This window comes from Balearica regulorum, chromosome 7, assembly GCF_011004875.1.
Source record: "Balearica regulorum gibbericeps isolate bBalReg1 chromosome 7, bBalReg1.pri, whole genome shotgun sequence".
Taxonomy (NCBI): Eukaryota; Metazoa; Chordata; class Aves; order Gruiformes; family Gruidae; genus Balearica; species Balearica regulorum.
In genome coordinates this window covers 8106105-8126319 of record NC_046190.1, presented here as the reverse complement: position 1 = coordinate 8126319, position 20215 = coordinate 8106105, and the positions used below count along the sequence as shown (strand labels likewise).

At 36.7% G+C, this 20215-nt stretch overlaps 1 protein-coding gene across 2 annotated transcripts in view; it reads left to right on the top strand.

Moving 5' to 3' along the window:
- The first annotated feature begins 763 nt into the window (after positions 1–763).
- The window catches only part of ENO4 (enolase 4), a 28466-nt gene continuing 9014 nt past the window's right edge, over positions 764–20215 (top strand). The window contains exons 1-13 of one of the 2 annotated variants that reach the window (XM_075757813.1): positions 764–1087; positions 2507–2635; positions 3873–4063; positions 5491–5636; positions 7602–7771; positions 8000–8131; positions 9573–9638; positions 10387–10452; positions 12525–12692; positions 14527–14652; positions 16964–17159; positions 18134–18201; positions 18767–18884. In XM_075757813.1, coding sequence (XP_075613928.1) covers positions 932–1087; positions 2507–2635; positions 3873–4063; positions 5491–5636; positions 7602–7771; positions 8000–8131; positions 9573–9638; positions 10387–10452; positions 12525–12692; positions 14527–14652; positions 16964–17159; positions 18134–18201; positions 18767–18884 — 1732 coding nt within the window. In that variant the 5' untranslated portion in view covers positions 764–931. The remainder of the gene's footprint in view (positions 1088–2506; positions 2636–3872; positions 4064–5490; positions 5637–7601; positions 7772–7999; positions 8132–9572; positions 9639–10386; positions 10453–12524; positions 12693–14526; positions 14653–16963; positions 17160–18133; positions 18202–18766; positions 18885–20215) is intronic. The other variant, XM_075757812.1, reaches the window with a different exon arrangement.

The window sequence follows — 20215 nt, the reverse complement described above, 5'->3', positions numbered from 1 at the left end:
AGCAGCTGCCCACCGTGCTGACCTGTTCTGAACGAGGAAAATCTTAATGAGGTATTCGCTGCCCGCTCTCCTCAAGGAACGGGTAGTGTCAGTTTAGAAACTTCTTCTGAGGAAACAGCTTAAAAAAAAAAAGAGGGTTTAACTCTCTGGAGAGGTACCATACTATTTCTGAAGGATGTGAAAGGAAAAGAAAATGATTCAGTAGGGATTTTTCTTCATTATCACCCAACCTAGAGAAGTGAACACACAATGAGCAAAGGTCTACACATATTGATTTTAGAGCTGAGGAAGTGTGCAGCTAACAGCTTTTTAAGTATCTCCATTTTCAGTTACTTCAACAAAATTACCAATGAACAGTGTAACAAAGTGAAAGTTTTTGTAGGAAATTGCAGACTAAAAATGATCATTTAGGTTGTGAAACGTTTCTTTTCATTGAAAGTAAAGGGCTTTTAAACGCTGAAGTAGAGTTACTGGGGCATTTTGCAGCGTTATCCTCACTAGACATTTCACAAACCATAATCTGTCTCTCTTTCAGGGCGATAATCTTACACAATTTTGTTGTTCAGAGACTTTTAAAACTAAAGAGTACCTGCTCGAGGCATTCTGTCTTGGAAGACCATAACCAGCCTCTGAAGGAAACGCGAGCACCGCGCAGCATTAAGAAAAACCAAACCCAAACCATCCCCCGGCTCCCCAACCAAGCCCGGCCCAGCAACGCAGCAGGAGCAGGGTGTTCATTAGCGGCTCCGTGGGACTAAAGCGTCGTTTACCGAGGAACCGCGGCACCGGCACCCTGAGGGGACGGCTCTCCCACCCGCGGGGGCCGGCAGGGCGGGGGAAAGAGCGCAGCGGGGCGCCCGGCTCTCGCGAGAGCGCGGGCTGCCGCCGTCGCCTAGCAGCCGGCCCGGCCTGCAGCAGCCGCAGCCCCGCGATGGAGCCCGGCGGGCGGCGGCAAGAGCAGCGGGGGCTCCAAGGGCCGCGGCAGGAGGCGGCGGAGTACTACCGAGGCCACCGAGTGCCGCAGCGGATGGAGGAAGCGCTCAACGCCCTCTTCCCCCAGCGCCCCGCGGATCTCTACGGGGAGCTGGTAGAGCGGGGAGGGGAAGCAGCGCGCAGACGCCCACCGCTCGCCCCGGTTCTCCCTGAGGGAGACCCGACCGGGCCGGGCTGAGGGGCCGCTTCCCTCCGGAGGGGTGAGCGAGGCCGGAGAGGGCTGTCCCCGGCGAGCAGGGGCCTACCTGGCCCTGCTTCAGGGGCGAGGAACAGCGTGAAGGGGGAGGCCGTCAGTGGCTGCATAGGGTTCCCCGAGGCACCCGTGGGTGCCCGCCGTACCGGGCCTTCCCGTAGCCCCCTCCCAGCTAGCTGGCGCAGGTGCTGGTCTCCATGCTTGCCCTCAGACAAGGGGGGTGCTGCCCACCCACCCCAAGAGTCTGATAAACCAACAGGTTGATGTGAGGAACTCAGCATCTCTGTTAATTAAAATTAAGCTTTAATAATTTCTCACTGACTCAGGCAAGGTCTGTGATGGTTTTGTGTTTGTCACCAGTGGCACTGATGCTGGGCCAAATACGTTTCTGCAGCAGTGGGGCTTTTTGTCTTGTGCTGGTTGCTTTGTCTCAACACAGAGCTAAAGCATGTTGCCTTGGGAGGGCACAGATGGACTTCCCAAATAAAACCACTGCTCACTATGGTGATGTCTTGGGCCAGTGGCAACAAGAGACTGGGTGTTAGTCACACTGCAGCTGTTGCCGAAAAGCAAATGGGCCTCACTGGAAGCATCAGGAATCAGACCAATTTTGTCTATTCCCACTTGGCAAAATGTTGTAGACAGTAGTCCCAATGAAATGTCTATTAGTGGTGGTACTGGAATTGCCAACACTTCAGTAGGGAGCAACTCATGAGAAACATAATTTCTAGTATGTTCTTTGATGTGCAAATTGCTGTGGAAAGGAAATGTTTCATTACATGTTACACTGTTTCCCATCTCCAAGTGTTTTGCCACCACCTGTGGAAGGGTCTAGAACTAGTAACATCTGTTCTTGTTTTGCTTGGTGTTTGGTGTGTTCCGCTTCTATGTAGCTATAAGAGTGCTTCCTCGTTTTCCCATTTGCTAAGTCGTGGTTTAGTGACCATCTCCAATACTGGACTAAAGAATGAAAATAGTAAGCAAGTATGTAGTAAACCTCAGGTAGCAATCCTTTTTTTAAAGTAACATTAGTGTTTATTAAATATGGACAGAACCCAATATATTCTCATAATTGCTGATGACAGTTCAACAGGCCCGTTAAAGACCACGTTAGATATGTGTTGGATGTGTTCCCTGGAATCTCATTCTTAAGCAGGTAATATAGAAATAAATGTACAGTGTAACAGCAGTACTTTGAACACTGGGATGTACAAATGGATTTGCTCAATGGTGGTTTTGATTTAAATATATTTAATGGAATAAAAACCTCTTTGCATAAAAGTTGACTTTTAACTTTAAGTTCTTTCTCTTTCATTTAAGGCTAACTACTTTTCTAAATTTTCAAAAGCTCCAGTAATATGCAAGTTAGTTGGCAGAAAAGTTCTTGATGGAGTTGGTCAGCCAACATTAGAAGTGGAAATATACTGTACAGTTAAAAATTTTGAGAAGGTATGAGCTGCTTGTTCCTGTTTTATTTATTTTAATAAGACAATAGCAGGGAGAGGTACTTTTCTACCCACATCCTAAGGAACATTTTCTTTTCCAATTCTAATAAAAAAATATAAATCCCTGTGACTCAACAGTTGAATAAATAGTGTTGTAACAGAAAAAAAAAATGTTATGAAAAGTTAGACAGTGGCAGCAACTATAAAAACTTTATTTTCCATTAATTAGACAATACTTGTCTTTATTTTGAGTGGGATGTGACAGTGCTTCTTTGTATATTAAATTTTTGTCTGTCTTAATGCATCATGTAGGTTTTCCTTATACCCCATATCTAGCCCCGTAAGTTCATTTTCTTTTTACATTTTTCTTTTTTTTTTTTATTTTATTTTCAGATCCTTATATTTCTATTTGTGTGACAGTGTTTCAGAAAAATATAGTACAGGTGAAAAGCAGTATAGGTGAAGGAACTTTTTTACACTGAGTTAATAGGCTGATGTGGGTGATAGTTATGTCAAACATATTCATCTAGCACCTGTAATGCAAAACTGATGGTGCATTGCCATCTCTCCCCCCAACCTGAAATATTCAAGATACTCTTTGCAACTCTAGCTGTTGTAGAGTAATTATTTATACTTTCCCTCAGTTAAACTATGGTTCACTTCATTCTTGAATTAAATGTAATTTCATAGATATTCACAGTATGTGAAGTTAATACTATTAATGCAGGTGACTCTGACATTTGTAAATGATGTCTTCATTAAGTGAATTTTCTTAGGAATCATTTATCCTTCAGCAGTACAGAAAGATATGTTTAAATTACCTCAGTAAGACAAAATGTAACTGATCATGAGGGATGGCATTAATCACGAATGCTGATGAATCATGGTACAACAGGCTACCAACAGCTGCAATAAAAGATGTCATGATGACTCTATGGTCTTTAAAAAAACTCCATTCTACTCTCATAACAAAATACATGTATAAAGCAGATCTGTCAGTAGGTTTTTGTCTAAGTAGTTATAATTTAGGTCAAGAAACTTGAATAAGATCTATGATTACCAAAGTATAAGAGACTAGGAAGCAGGTGCTGGATGAAAAAGGGTAAGTGGAGCAAACAGTAGATTTGGAGATATGTACTTGTTGAGTTGGTAAGGACATATACTTCTTAGTCTTTCGAATGACATTTCCAAGTTAGAAATTAAATAGTGTTTTAAGCCTTTTTACATTTTTTGTTTTGCAGAGGATTTGTTCCACTGTAATGTCTTCTCATTCTCAAATACCTGAAAATGCTTTACCTGAAACAACTGAAGCTGATGAGAAAGAAAGAAATTACTCTGTTAACACGGCTGTGGAATGGGTGAATGAATCACTGAACACAATGTTAAGAGACTTGAAGCCCACTGACCAGTGTAAAGTTGATAAGATGCTTGGGTAGGTTTTGCATACTATGCAATTTATTACATTTGAGATGTACACCATTAATTTATATCATGAATGAAAAACAGAATATTCAATGTTTTCTACTATTCGTATATTTTTAGGATGTGATGTCTATATGACATACATTGCACTATATTATTGCCTGTTTTTTTCATAATTGTGATATGAAAATCATGCTGTTTTTTACAAGGTTTCATACCTTGTACAAAAATAAGGGTCTCTAAGAAAAAAATGCCTGGACACATTCATGAGTCAAAGGCTTTGTTTAAGAAACTCATTCAGTGCCAGTTTAATTCAGTGAGGATGTTTTTCGTACTGCAACTCCACTTCTTATCTTTATTGTACTGAGGAACAAGTGTGGTACGAAAAGCCTGCATGTGTGTCTTCTGCAGACTGATTTGCAGAGCTGATCCGCAGAAAACGTATATACGTACAGTTTTCAAGTTCTGGTGTAGTCTTCTTTCTGAGCAGGCTACTCCAAAAGGCTTCTTACTTGGGGCAATTAGTTTCTTTGGAAACATAGTTTCTTTAGTAAACAATGGTGTTTATTTTTTCATACAACTATTTCTTCTCGGGAGCATCCCAAAGTAAAAAAGAGCCAGCATATTTTTCCATTCAAAGAAATATAGTTTTTATAAGAAAAAAAGACGTAAGGTAGAAGCATCACAGATGTATCTGTATTCTTATGGTAAGATTAGAGGAGCTATCAGGCAACGTTATGGCTTTCTTCACCCTGGAAGCAGTAATATGGCCTGTCATCCTCTTCTATTGGAAGTATTTCTTTCAGGTATGTCACTGAGGGGAATGACACTGTAGGGGATAGCGGTTGGGCTGCCACACTTAACACAGACTGCAGCAAACAGTCCTAATTGCCTTCCACATGGATTAGCTTTGGGAAAACCTTGCTGAAGGGAATAAGAACTCAATTGAAAAGACATTCTTCCAACTGAAGTGAGTCTAAATAAGATTTTAATGCATTTTTACACTAAAAATTGAAATTCAGCCATTTCTGAGCTTGCAGCCACATAGATAACCAGTGTACAACTGACCTATTGGATTAGCAGCCTAGGCCAAGCTGTTTTCATGAAGGATCTGTACTATCCATGCAAAGCAAATACATCCTTCACACTAAGACTGTCTGTACAGAGCTGACTTTCAAACCAATGTAATTTAAAAAGCATGTGCTAAGGTTTATAATACTTGCTTATGGTTCTTTTTGTTTACCCAAAGCTGCAGGTGACTACCAAAAATACTGTCATTTATTGATTTCTCCAGTTTCACCCAATGAGTCTATGGCAGAAGCTCAAATAGATGCCCTTAATCCACCTCTTGGCATGTTCTTTAGCCTGTATCCTGTGTCTTCTTGTCACATGTCTAGCAATATTTTGAGCCAGTAATCTTTATGCCTCTTCTCTCAGTGAATATTTTACAAAAAAGGTAGAAGAAAAAAAAGAAATTCAAAAGCAAGAAGAAGTAAAAGAAGAAGCAGAAGCCACTCTTGCCCTTACTTCATGCACTCCATCAGCAACAGCACTGCCTTGGAAAAAAAAAGCCGCAAAATCAGGTTTTAGTTGATTTGATTTTAATATTTTCTGCAATACAGATATTAATGAAGGTGTTAAAATACTTTCTGAAGTATTCCATGTCCATGGAATACTTCAGGGCACATGACACAGTGTCTCATGTTCAAAGGGTTTGGTTACTTTCTCTTAAATCTTCTTTCTGATCATAGCAGTTTGTACTGCAGAAATGAGAGAGGGGAAAATACAGAGTTTTCTCATCATTCACATGCATTGGTTGACAGAGTTTCTGCCTTTGTTTTACAGTTGGCTTAGACAGGAGGTTATTACTCTTAAGAGTGAGGAATAAGAATGGAGGAGGATGCAAATGAAGAATAAAAATGATAAGGAAAAGGAATCACAAAACTGAACAGGAAAATGGAAATAGGATTAAGATAGAAGTTGAAAAGAATGGAAAGAGGGAGGAAGGGAAGTTTCTTGCTAACACTGAGAAAAGGAGAGAATAAGGGGGAAAGCCAAAGAGAAAGGAGGAAGGGGATGAGATGGGAATGATGGGCATTACAGAGTAAAAAGAAGTAAGCAAACAATGCTACTAAAGGGAACAAATGGTGTGAGAGTAGAGAAACAGGGTAAAGTATACATGGCCTAAAAAGAAAACCTAAAGGAAAAAAGCACCATATGTTACCTCCATATATGCATTACCTTCAGAAAAAAAAGGTTTGTTATCATTTATTGAAAGGGCAGAAAATTTTGGCAAATTATTATTTCTTATCAGTTTAGTTTCAACTGTCATATACTATCAGCAAAACCTCCCAATTAATATGTTAGATGTGTGAACAGTAAATTCACCTTTCACCTGAAATGTGACATCTGCAGTTGTCAGGTCCATCCAGATATCATCATGTTGTATATTATACTTCTAGTCAAGTTTCTCCTGATACATATATGACTTATTTTCACTAATTGTGTTTTCTTTATATTCGATTGTGACATTGTAATATTATTGTTAGAATCAATACCTGACTATTAGGAGCCAATGATTATAAAGCTACTTGTTGTTGCAGGAGACCATTAACAGAGTTAGTGACTTCCAGACGCAGGTGCTTTCAGAGGTAGCATCTATGTTGTAATTTATGCAAGTTACAAAGTAGTGTAGTGTAAAGGATCTCTGCAAAACACTGCAGTTTGTCAGAGTTGCTGGTGTCTATGTGTGTAGCTCTTCATCCTCAGTGTAAGAGGTATAGAATCTGTGTATAGTATGCAAATAATCTAATCTGCATATCCAATTAAGGTCCTATTAAGAACATTTTGTCATAAAAGTACCAAATGCTTATGATTCTTGAGAATCAGACCACTTATTCCGGTTTCACATGAGTGCTTACTCTATGTGTTCATGTAAGCACTGTAGGCAATAAATATGATAGTGGGAACTGCTGGGTTTCAAGCATTTTGACAAAAGTTACTGTATCTGAAAGAGAAATTTGAAAATTTAACAAGACTATGCAAGTAGAATATTTTAAAAACCTGTTTTCTCATTGGAAAATCCAACAGTAATAGGCCTAAATTTTTTTCACAGTCATTAGAAGAAATCAAGTATGTGTACTCCCAATCAGGTTATAATGTAATCTTCCAAGTTGTTTATGCAAAAGCTGAGCATATAAGGAGGATGATAAAGAATACTGAAATCATGGTTATGAAAGGAACCTGAAAATTATACATTACTGGATATAAACATAGATAAAAATACAGATTTCAGTGGCTGAAAGATCTCTGAAAGAAATGGATTTGAAATACATTTGATACCAGAGAGAGGACAGATACTTTGTTTACTTGTAAGATCATTTCATATAAAACAACCGACAAGATTAAGTTTTTAAAAAAGACCTGATTCTTTTGTAATACATTGAGTACATACTGAAATGACAATATCCTATTTACTCATATAACTGTGATATGTAAGCACATGCTTTAAACCAAGGAAATATTTAGTTACTACCTCTGTCTTGTAGGAAAGAAGGTGGCAGTTGCAGAGAGAACGATCCCACCTGCAGAACCCATTGAATCAGTTCTTTGTGGCAGCTTAGCCATTGGGGGAACATCACTTGCTATAGCTAAGGCTGGTGCCACCATTAGCCGTATCCCATTGTACTTACATATTGCACTGCTGAAACATGATCAGGTACATGTGACTTTTGTAATTGTGTTTCTTTTATCCCAGTTATCACAATTTATTCTAGAATTCTGAAGCCAGTAGTCCCTCGTGACAGTGGTATTAAATATACCTCATACAATACACCCTTAAGACCGTTGCCTTTAGCAGTCTTCGAACCCTGTGCCATAATTAAAATATATAAGAAATATTCTGATTTTTAACATTTTTATTTTCACGTGGTACTCCCAATTACAGGATTCACCTAAAGAAATGGCTCTACCTCTCCCAATGATTACTCTGTTAAACTGTGAAAAAAATTCACCTGCAAAACTGAAATTAGTGAAAGAAGTTATGCTTATACCACCAGTTCAGTTATCACTCAAACAGGTACTGTTTCATTTTCATTTTTATAAATGTATTCTGCAGACTTCAAATATATCCTTATGTACATATATAGTTTCTAGATCTTTTCAATAAAGTCCTTACAAACTGTATTTTTCACATTGTGTTTGCTTGCCAGTTTTAACAAATGTGTAGAATTCTAACACAAGGAACATTAAAAGAAGTAAATAGATGAAGATTTAAAAGAAGATACATGAAGATTTAAAGTTAAAAATGTATGTGTTAGTACAGAGGAAAAAATCAGTGCATTGAAGAAGATGTCGGGGAATTGCATTACACAACAAGAAGAGATTTTAGTTTTGTTTAGAATGTGATTCTGCATTAATACATTGTAAATAATGTCAGTTGATAGAGCATACCAAACTCGTAACAAATTCACAGGAAAGCATAAAATCTTTGGGAATAAATTGCTTTCAAAATGAAATTGTGAAAATAGAAGAGAATACAAAGTAGAACAAAATCTATTCAAGGGGCGAGAGGGATGGATGAGACAGGCTGGATCAACCCTCTCTTTTTGTTTAGTCATGTGTTGAGTTAAAGAATGCATCAGCAGAAGATGCCTACATTAATGCTGTGATTTCTACTTTGTATGCTGGTGACCTGAACAAATAGCTGAGCTCGATTCTCTTTCCTTTTCCTTTAACTTTTTAGAATTGTCACCAAGAGCTCTTAATAACGTTGCTAATTCTGTACCTTTTAAAGACATAATGCCTCCTAGTGCTCATGGGAGAGTAGCAAACTCTTTGCTGCAGTGCAAAAAACAGGCATTCGTCCTGTATTGATGAGTTGTCAGCTGTGACTGACTTCTGCCCCCTTCAGTACTCCTTTACTGGCACAGTTTAAGAAAGTCTGAAATATGATTTACAAACTTAGCATAAAACTCAGCTGAAAAGGAAAAAGAGTCTTGTGTTAAAACAATGGATTCATTTAATTGGAGTGTTCCTCCATTCCCCAATGTTTAAAATTAAGACAGTGATTTTTTCCCTGGTTCCTGGAAATGTTCTAAAGGTAAATACGTTCACTTTTGTCAGAGTTTCCAGTTAGGAAGTCATAGATAGAGTCACAATTGTGAACAGTGGTCATCATCTTCCCACTTCTCAGAAATTACCCAGACCCAGATATTGCCTACTTATTAGATTTGGGAAGGGTTCCTTTCGGGGAAGAAGAAACCACCTTTCTTGCCATCCCATTCAGCAGCATAATCAAATATTCCTGTTTGTTCCACTGCTGCTAACCCTTTTATCAGTGGACTTGAGTGCATTTTGGGGGAGGGGGGATTGTGCTAAGGAAATCTATAATAGTTTTTTTTAAAAAGGACTTTATATTAAGATCTGCATTTAGAATAAGTGTTCTCTCTTTTCTGATTTAAGCTGCTAAAATGAAATAATTTATCTTTCTTTTGAAGATTACTGTTGTTTAATTTCAGGGCATAGAAAGAGTTCTGGATATTCAGAAAGAAATGATGAGACTGTTGGAGCCTCCAGGCAAAGCGGTACAATAAAAATGTGTAATAATAATATGATGTACTTCATTTGGTCTTTCTACTACTATTGTCTTTTTTTAAGCTTACACGTGGAACGTTTACCCTGTTACCAGCCTTAGTCTTATGGCACAGAATAGAAGATGTGTTTATCTGACAGATGAATAAAACATTGACCATTTAGTGATATTAAATTATCAAAGATAGAATAAAACATTGTTTTAAGCATAGTAGGACTTTCTGTTTACCCGAAGAAGTATGCTGGGAGTGAATGGTATCGCAGTGAATATACAGGATATGGTTCTGATCTTGCTAAGTCACACACACACACACACACACACACCCCCCATGTATTCAAGGTACTATTACTGTAGTAGTATGTAACTTTAGTATGTGCATATGCTTTTTGCAAAGTGAGGTTGTTGGGTTTCTCCAAGTACAGAGCCTAGATTCTCATTTCAGAGATCCCTTGTATTTTTGATAGGCTAGGTGAGAATCTTTTAAAAAACAACTGATGATTGGGGTGATGCCCACATAGAAATAAACATTTGAAATGAGTAACCACCACAAAATAAAACCAGATAGTTGCTCATAATATTCAAGACAAAACAGAAGCTATTTCCTAACTTAATTATTTGCAATCTCTTTAGACCAAAATTCAGCCAACTTTTGTTTTGTTTTCTTTTGTTATTCTGAGATGTCTGTGTCATTTTTGGACTTTTCCATAGAGGTGATTTCTTTCTTCTTTCACTCCCAACAGCTGCCCAGTCCTCAACTAGCAGACAGTAAGAAAGGCAGAGCACATAATACAGGGAAGAAAGCTCCGGTAAGAAAAGACATTTTCATTTTAAGCCTTCAGCAAGGTATTGACAACACCAGGGAACCAAAATGTTCCTAAGAATTGAAACATTAATCTACATCACCATTTTGGAAAGGTCAAGGGAAGACTTTTAAATATTCCATATGCACATATTTTACATAATAATTTGGATTCTTCCAACTATACCTTCCCTTTCTGTGGAACAATAACAGAACAGGGAAATTCTTCTGGAATCATTTTTCTCATATAGAAATCCTGGTAAATTATCCAAATGAGCATTTTGCAGGCCTGTAGCACCAGCAGGGAACATGCCCTTTTGGTCATGTAGGCGATAAAACTATTACATGTAAGACTTGCATAATGTGCTGTTTCCTAACTCTGGGAGCATAACTCCTCTCTTAGTCATGCTGCCTCAAGTTCCCAGTTCCTGTTTGAGGTTATAGATAATGAAGATAGGAACCAGTAGCTAAAGGGCAGCACTCACAGTAATGCACAGGACGTTATTTTATATGACTCAAATGATCTTTTTTTATCACTTCAAAACCTGTAGTTTATAGATGAGTATTCCAAATAGTGGGATGGAAATGCCATGCCAGTTTTGCTCTCCATTCTGAGACAATTAAAATATCATCAGGTGAGACTTGTTGCTGTTATGGAGTTACAAAAGAGAGGATGAACAGAAGTTTTCCTATTTTTTTGTTGCTTCATCAACACAAAATTCATCATCATTAAGCAGCTGGCCAATGGTTTTCTGGTGGGTAATTTCTAAATTATTGTCACAATATGTACTGCAGTCACAAGTTAAAATAACTCAAGATGTGTACAAGGAAACAATGCATTAGATTCTCTGGAAAAATTATATTTATTTCAATAGGAGAAAACTAAAAGAGATAGTAGTGAGACTGAATTTTAAACTGCTAAAAGCACTATGTTTGAACTTTTTGGGGGGAAAATAAAAAGGAAAAATGACAAAGTAGTGAAGAAGAACAACTTGTTTAGGTTATAGAAGTAAAGACTAGACTGAAAAAAATGTTTTTATAAAGATAAACAATGCTTTTAATAGAATGTAACAAGGCATAACATATGGGTGCGATGAAAATGCAGACTTAACCTCTATCTCACATTAAATGCAGAAAGACTGCAGCATTTCTTGCTGTCTGTTGCTGCAGCTTAGTGCTCCAAAAGCAACAAGTCAAATAGATTGTCTTCTTGCAGATTGCTACAAAATAATCTCATAACAATTTGACCTGCATTTTCTTCCTAATTTTTTATGTGAAAAATATATCCTTTGTCGCTAGGCCTCTGTTCTGTCTGCTTTAGTTAGTTCTCTGACTCTTGTCAAAACCGATGCCTTCCAATTGACTTCTCCAGGCTAACTCAGGATTATATCCTGCTGCTTTCTGGGCAACTTAGTGTCATTCTTTATAATCCAAAATTCACAGATTTTAAAGTTTAAAATCAGTGTTTGAAACACCTACAAAAAACCTGACAACAGGAGGACACGTGAAATACTTGTTCAGTGCAACTCTGCGTGCAGCTGGTGTCCAGGAACACTGTTTCTGAGGCAGACAACTCCATGCAGCTGTGCCAGAGGTATTTCCCCTCTATGAAATTTGTTCCTTCTAGAAGTCTTGGAGGATTCTAGTCTTTCTTGAACACTCCATAGAGGTAATATCGAAGTTGTAGTTGAGGATAAGTGAGTAAAAGCTGTTTAAAAGTGGAGAATATGTTTTTGTGGCAAAGGGATGTTCCACAGCACTGGAAACTTTTACATAGCATCTACGACAACTCCGTGGTTAAGAGTGCCTTTAAAATCTTTTTGTAAACCAGTACTGGTCATGTAAGAATGAGAACTACATGACTGGACATATTTCCAAGGACTATTTGCTGTCTACTCATTAGCACTTGGTTACCCCTCATTCATAGAGAATTGTCCTTAAAGTTGCTAATGCAATTTCTGAGAACAGATTTGTATTTTGATGACTGAATGCAGACTGAAATGACAGTGAAAAAATATATATAAGTAGTATATACACATGTGTATAAGTAAAAAGTGATTGGTTTTGTTTTACTTTCAGCCACGAGCCTTAAAAAGAATATCACACTTAGGTTGCCTAATAACAGGATGTGATAATCTAGAACAACTGCTACTCCTAATGCAAACAGCTTGCAACAATATTGGTTTGGAGCTAGGAATAGACATGTATTTAGCAATGAATTGTGCTGCTCATGAATTAATGGATTACGTAAGTTATTTTCAATATCTATTTTGTTGATTTTTAGCAAGAATGTAGCTATTTTTAAAAATTATTTATTATTACATTGCAAACGCACCTAGAAGCTTCTAACTCCATTTTTTTAAGGTAGCAATCAAGCAAACCAAAAGAATTGTCTCTGCATTTCTAAATTACGGTTGGATCAGACCTTCAAGTGTAGCAGATAGATACGTTATTGGCTGGTGAGTGCAAGGGGACAAGATGTGCAGACGTCCTTCTGGTAGCTTGATGTGGTGGGAGCCGTGCGAATGCACATACGTCCCGGCAGCTGTCCCAGCATACTGGTGGTGCACCTTGCGTGGGATAAGGCTCTGTCTGGACCAAGGCAGACCCCATTGCAGCTTGTGTCCTTGCCTACAGGAATCTCTGCTACTTTCATGATTTAACTTTAATCATTCAAATGGTATAAGCCTGCCTGCATTGGATGGGTTTATTCCTTTTCTCTGTTTGTTTATTTATTTAATAATATTTTTCAGATCAGTCCGTGTCAAATGTAGCAAACTGTTTCATGCACAAACGCCTACTACATGCTCTGTTTAACAAACCAGCCTCATTTCACATTACATCTCAGACAATTTTGTATTAAAGTGTTAAGCAACAAATCCTCTGTGGTTTTTTTCATTTTACCACAAGGTATAAATGAATTAATTATCTTCTATCCACCTTGTTTTCAATGATGAAGAACAAAAAATTATTTACACAAGTATACTACTGTAATTCCTTCACAGCACTAGATGCTTATTTCTCCATGTTATTACACTACATCTGTTGTTTTCTTCAAACTAACTTGACCTTTTTATATATTTATACTATGGTATGTGTGTATACACACCAACATTAATCTCATATAATGTATCAATCAACATTCAGTTTTTAATTCTTATTTTTCAAGACTTTTATTTGACAAAGTTTATTTATCTCCAGCTGAAGCCTTAAAGTGTCTGCCCCTTGTTCCAAGAACAATCTAGTTTCTCTCTAAGCACAAAAAGAAACTTCCTATTCCCTTTAATATCTCATGAGATATTGTGTGTTCGGGAGTACTATAGTGACAAACCTTCCATTATTAATGTATTTTGTGAAAGCAGTTGCTTTCCTGACAATTTGTAATATCTGTACCCTATACCAGTATAAGCAAAATGTTAACCAATTAATTATCATCAGTAATTCTATAACTTTCTGTTACTGAACTGTTAAAAAGTCACTCAAGCAGTGAGTATTCTGGCACAGTTTGACAGTGTGCCCTTAAGAATCCTCATACGCTGCAGTTTATGCTTCCCATAGTGATGAAACTAGTTTTAAACTAGTCTTTTTTTTGAAAGGGGAAAGAGGCAAGGAAAGGCACTATCTTGTTTTCGAGCGTTGAGGGTGCTCTTCTTTCCCCTTGCAATATTTTCCTTATGAAAATGGGGACAAAAATAACTTTTTTTTGGAAGTGAAAAGTGAGGTTCTTCATGCAAGATTTAATAAAAATGTCAAGTATTGCTATTTTTCTGATAAAGTTGTGTAAGACTGGCAGTGTTGCCTAGAAAATGCTGAAATAGGTCTCCCTTGGTTTGAAATTTGTTCAGAGACTTTGGCATGAGCCCACTGAAACTCACTGTTGCTTTAGTCAGAGTTTTCTATAACAATGCACTGACCACTTTTAGACAAAACGTAGACAAGTGAGTGTGTGCTTATTGAAGGACACACAATCCACTGCCTTAATAGAGCTACTACTGTCACAAGATCTGTGTGCTTACGTTAGTAGTCTGGATTTTAAAGTATTACCTTCCTTATCTTTTATGCTTTTTACTTTACTTTCTAGGTTAAAGGAAAATATGAAATACTCACTGGAATGTTCAAAAGTCCTGATGAAATGGTTGACATGTATGTGGAACTGATTAATAAATTTCCTTTTATTATTGCATTAATAGATCCCTTAAGAAAAGAGGTAAGATACCACAGTGCAGTCCTTGAAAAACTGATAATACTGTTAAGTGATGTATTAATGAACTTTCCACATTTTTACAAAACGTATCAAATATACAAGACATTTTTGGAGTTTAGGCACAAATATATCACTATAAAAATGTATGTAACAATTCATTTGCATATCTGTAATTGACAATGACTCTAAATTTTTCTATACTTTTGACATAATTCCTGACAGAAAATAACCCTTGCATGAACAGAATATGGGTCAGTACAGATATTTTAAATTACAAGAAGATGCTTTTTTTTTCTGATTCTACTTGCTAAACCAGTCATTTTTATTACATTTTTCTCATAAAGTAAACAATCATTCAAATTATAAAATCAAATCATAAAATTCAAGTGATATATAAATTATATTATATTAGCTAAAAATTTGGACATAGTTATATATTCCTTAGAATCACTAAAAAAAAAAAAAAATTATTGCTGCTATTCTTTATGAGATTTATACCCAAAGCCAGAACAAACCAACCTGTCACTGGCAGCATTGCTTGGCAGAATTTTTAAAGTGGTAGTCAGGTACCATGTATTTACCACTGTGATCAAGGTTAGAGGAGTTAATTTAGTGTGGCCAATAGATTACAACAATAAAGTAGAATACTATTAATTAAGTGTATTATCAAGTTATAAATCGATAAAAGAAACAGATGGCATAACTTTAAATATTAGCATTTATACATCAGATTAAGTTTCCATGTATTATAAAAAGTATAAAAACTTACTTAATTGTAGCAGAACCTACAGTTGTAGACCTAGATTCTGCAGTTCCACAACAATAAAAATTTGCTCTTGCTGTCAAATTGCACACTTTATCTTCTTTGAAATAAATATATGGGGTTTGTTTTCATGAACAAAACATGAAGACTGTGATTGAAGGGGGAAGCAAAGTGATGTTGTCTTTGTGAATCTGCCCTGTGCCTGAATTAATAATTCTAAAACAGATATGCTGCAAAATCCATCTGATTTTGTTCTTAGCTGGAACTTTAAAAGTTCATTTTTCAAATATCTGTGTTTACTGTTACCTCACTCTAGTTAGCCTTGTCTCCCTGCACTGTTTCAGTCTGACTCTGAATTACCCATGTTCCAAAACACCAGATTATTCCCCACTCCTGCCAGGGCTGCAAACTTCCTTGAGAATTCTTGTGAAGTAACATATTTGCAATATGAAAATCTGCAAGAGAATTAGAACAGATAGTAAAGTACAGTTTGAAATAGAATTCTGTGGAGGGAAATGCCTCTCCTCCTCCTCCTCCCCCCTGATGAATCTACATAGTTCACCCATGCCACATCTTTGCCACAGATAATTAGGTCCTTGAGGATTAGCTGTGGTACCAATCGAACAATTCATTGCCAGGCAGCAGATCACTTTAGTGCTTAAGTTTAAACATTTGTTCAGGTGTCAAAAACTTAATTTTCACTTACATGTGGGCTTGAAATGCTTATGGGAATGCACCCTCACACAGATTGCAGCTCTATAGGTACAAAAGTCTGATCTGCAGACCAGGAATTATTTCTGGCAGAATTATTAAGTAGAAAAGTAATGTTTTTAATGTGAGAACTTTGTATTCTGTGGACACAAAGAAAGCAAATTAATTTATAAATCTCTTCTTTCAAATTATATATATATATCCTTGTCCTTTATTTATCCTTAAATCCCTGTATCATGTGGACAGTGCATTAAAATCAGGAAAAAAAGATCCTATAAAAATGGAGTTTGCTGGAAAGAGAGCGTTATATTCTGCTGTTCCTTCTGGGTCAGTCTTAGAGATCTGATCATCCTGTCTGGATATGTGTCATTGAGTCTATGACTGCTTCCTGTTTCATTATTTTATATTCAAACAAATATTATGGAACTTAAAATATTAACACAGGAATAAGTCCTCTGAATAAAATAATAGAAAAGTATTTTATATACCATTAAAATTAAATAAATCTCAGGAAGGAAGTGAAAATTGCAAACTCCTACAGTTAATTTAATTTGAACTATTTTAAACTATACTTGTGTGCAACTAGCTTTGATTAATTCCAGATTAGAATTTATGTTTTCTAGCAAAATCTTAAAATCCAAGCAAAATTTCCGTGTTATGTTTTTCTTAGGTAGACAGATTTAAAATGCAGTATAGAATATAATATGTATATACGAAGGGTATCTTTAGGATTAAATCCAAATTTGTATTGATTTTTTTTTTTTTACAATTTTTACCTCCTTAATTAGGGTTGTCATTCAGTTTTCTAAACTCCTGTTATTGACTTGATTGTTTATGCAGGACAGACAACAATGGAATAACATATGCTGTGCTCTTGGTTCCAAATGTTACCTGGTTGCTGAAGATGCTGCCACATATATTTCCAAACTTAAAATTGACCAAAACATAAACATACCAACCTGCAGTGGTGTTGTCCTAAAATATATTAACCAAACCATGGTATCAGACCTCATACAAGTTACTGGACTTCTGGACAGTGAGTAGAGGGGGGGAAAAGGCTGACTTTCAAATCTTACAAGTCAATAAATAGTGTTGCTACAACTGTAAATCTTTTTATTTAATTATTGCCACTTCTAATTTAGATAGTGCTTGTCAGAAGAAACTAAAATTCACGTTTTGATTCACAAATCTCTGTGCAGGAGCTTAAAACAGCATTCAAGGCTTCAACTATAGTAAATTAATACACTGTGGATGCTGTGAATGTAGGTGCCCTTCAACGCTGCAGCTCAGTGTCATACAGTTAGATATCAGAATTAAACAAAATGAAAAAGATGTAGCTGAGTAATCTGAATTTTGACTAATACTAGTATTGATAATTAAGAAATCCAAGCAAGTCCAAAATGTTTAAAATTGTGCTTTACATCATAGATTATTGACTACATTTTATTGAGCCTTTGTGGTAACAGTGCTAAGAACTTGTGCGGTTTCATATGTAAGATTTTTCTTTGTATCAGTTGTTCTTTATTCATTTTTATACCCAAGGAATGGATGGACAAATTTAATATATCTAAGTTCCTTCCTTATTCCTTCAAGAAGCCCAGAATGACTATATCAAAGTGAGTAAATAGCAACTTAAAGATTTCATTCAGTCATAATGGTAAACTCTTTGTTATAGTGAAGAGAAATCATTACTATAGCGAGGAACACATTTAAAATAAATAAACCAGCCTCTTTGGCTGTAGAATACATTTCCAGACAGATCAGCTAGAGACAGAAATCAGGATAGGGTGTTAGATATTCCCTTAACCATGCTGAAAATAAAACATAATGTTAATGTGGTAAACTAATACAGTTTACATCTTTATGAGATGGGTTTCATTGGTTTTACTCCTGTTTGTATTCAAGCTTAGATAGCCCAAAGGTAAAAAAAGCACGAAAAGTCCAAACAATTCCTGTGTCAAATATATAAAATATACACTAATGAAGGTTTTACACTCCTGTTATATATAGGTCAAAGACATATTACCATATTAGGAAGTCCAGATGGAGAATCTTCTGATGATAGCATTGTGGATCTGGTAAGGATTGAAAGCTGTTCAATTGCAGAATTGCCAAAACACTGCTTTTAACATGAACTATTTTTTAAGGAGAAAGCCTGCTTCTGCTTGAGAAAGAAACAACATTTTACAAAATGGGCTTTTTCTAGAGAGTTGCTTTTTTTTCCCCACAGAGAGTTAATCTTTGAGTTTAAAGAGAACACACAGGAAATTTGCCAAAGCAGGGAGTATATTCAAAAGTATGTATGATCTATTTGGTTGCATTAGTTTATAAAAAAATGTGAGTTACTTAAAACATTTCTAAGTAGTAATAATATTTTAGGCAAAAATTTTTAACACTAGTATATTTAGTCTTTTTTGTATTAAAGCTACATTTGCAAATAAAATTTCATTTCTTCCGCCAGTGAAAATTATTGTTTGCCTCCAACAAATCTTTCATTAAGAGATTTTATTTCTATTTAAAGGAGGGTTTTTATCTCTAGAAAGATAAGAGTGTTAAATTAGAAGTAGGATACCATGTTTAATAATTAAGAATAACTTCACTTTAGAACCGTAGAGTTTTAAAATATGCACTTTCTCATTTAAGGCTGTTGGACTGGGTGCCAGGTTTATCAAGTTGGGAGGTCTTTCCCGCGGAGAAAGAGTGACCAAATACAACCGCCTTCTTGCTATAGAGGAAGAACTGGCCAAGAATAGAACGCTACGTATGAGCTTCTTTCTTACTTTGTTTTCAGCTTGCAATGAATACGAGAACAAAGATTGGAGGGAGAATGATTGAAACTGCACCACAGGAGGGAAGTGAAATCAAAAGACTATAAATAAGCGCTGACAAAAAAAAACTAGGATAGCACTTGCCACAATGTATATTGTTGTCCTAATGGATTATCTGTTTACTGAATGTTAAAATAGACCCCTTCTTGAGGAGTAGCCTACATTAAGCTTTTTTCCAGAATTAATTGGTTAGAGTCTTGAAGCCCACAGTGCAAAAGGAACAAAACAAAACCCATGCATATAGCACACCGAAAAGCTGCCAAAACGGAATTTTAGGCCAAATACCCCACCTCTCAAGCCCTAAACATATATTGCTCACAAAACTTCATTTCACAACCCCCTTTTGTCTGTTGCGTTTCCAGCAAAATGTGTTTGGAAAGCTACAATTGCATGGGGAAGCACTAAATAACACCCAAGGAAACCCGAAGTTAACGATGCACATTCAGCCTTAGCCACTTGTGTGCATCTGCCTGCATTTCGGGATCTGCATCATCTTTTTACACTGTACTCCACACTGCTAAATGCTTAACAGTTCATTAGAACCACTTCTCACTTGCTCAGGTATCAATCAAGACAGAATAGAGGCATACAGTCTGAAGGGGAGGCAGAGACAAGGAGAGGAAGAAAGGAAGGAAAGGTTTGCAAGAATTCATTATGCCTAAGAAAAAGAAAAAGGAAGGAGAATTAAGTCATTTTCCCCTCTTGTTTCTAATCATTTTCAATGTTCTATACAGAGGGTAGAACTTGACATGCATGCTATAGAACAAAGTTTTTATTTAAAAAAAAAAATATTGAAAATATTCTGAGTTTTCAACATCTCCCCCTTGCTCCTATACAAACATTGTAAAAAATAGAAACGGGCAGAAATTCTTTTTTGCTAAGACAGTAATTTCACAGAATGCATTTTTTGAAAACAAGACAGATAATTATAAAGAGCTCTGAACTTTAAGTCAGCAATATTAATATATCCTCTGTTCAAATGGTACAGTCTAAACAAAGAGCTTGCGTTTGACAAATATTTAAACCTGTATCTCATGAAATAGCAACAATTCCCGAAGCCGTTAATCATTTGGCAGAAATAAAATCCAACAGCTAAATCAGCAGCAGGGAAATATTGAGATGGTACGTCTGAGCTGCATACCAAACTCCTCATTTGGCCGGGCCACAAGCTCTGCGATACGCTGGAGAGCTGGCAAGTAGAGGACTCTCTAAGTGGCTCCTGGATGGGAGGTGACACTGGCCCATCAGGGGTCCCCCAGGAGCC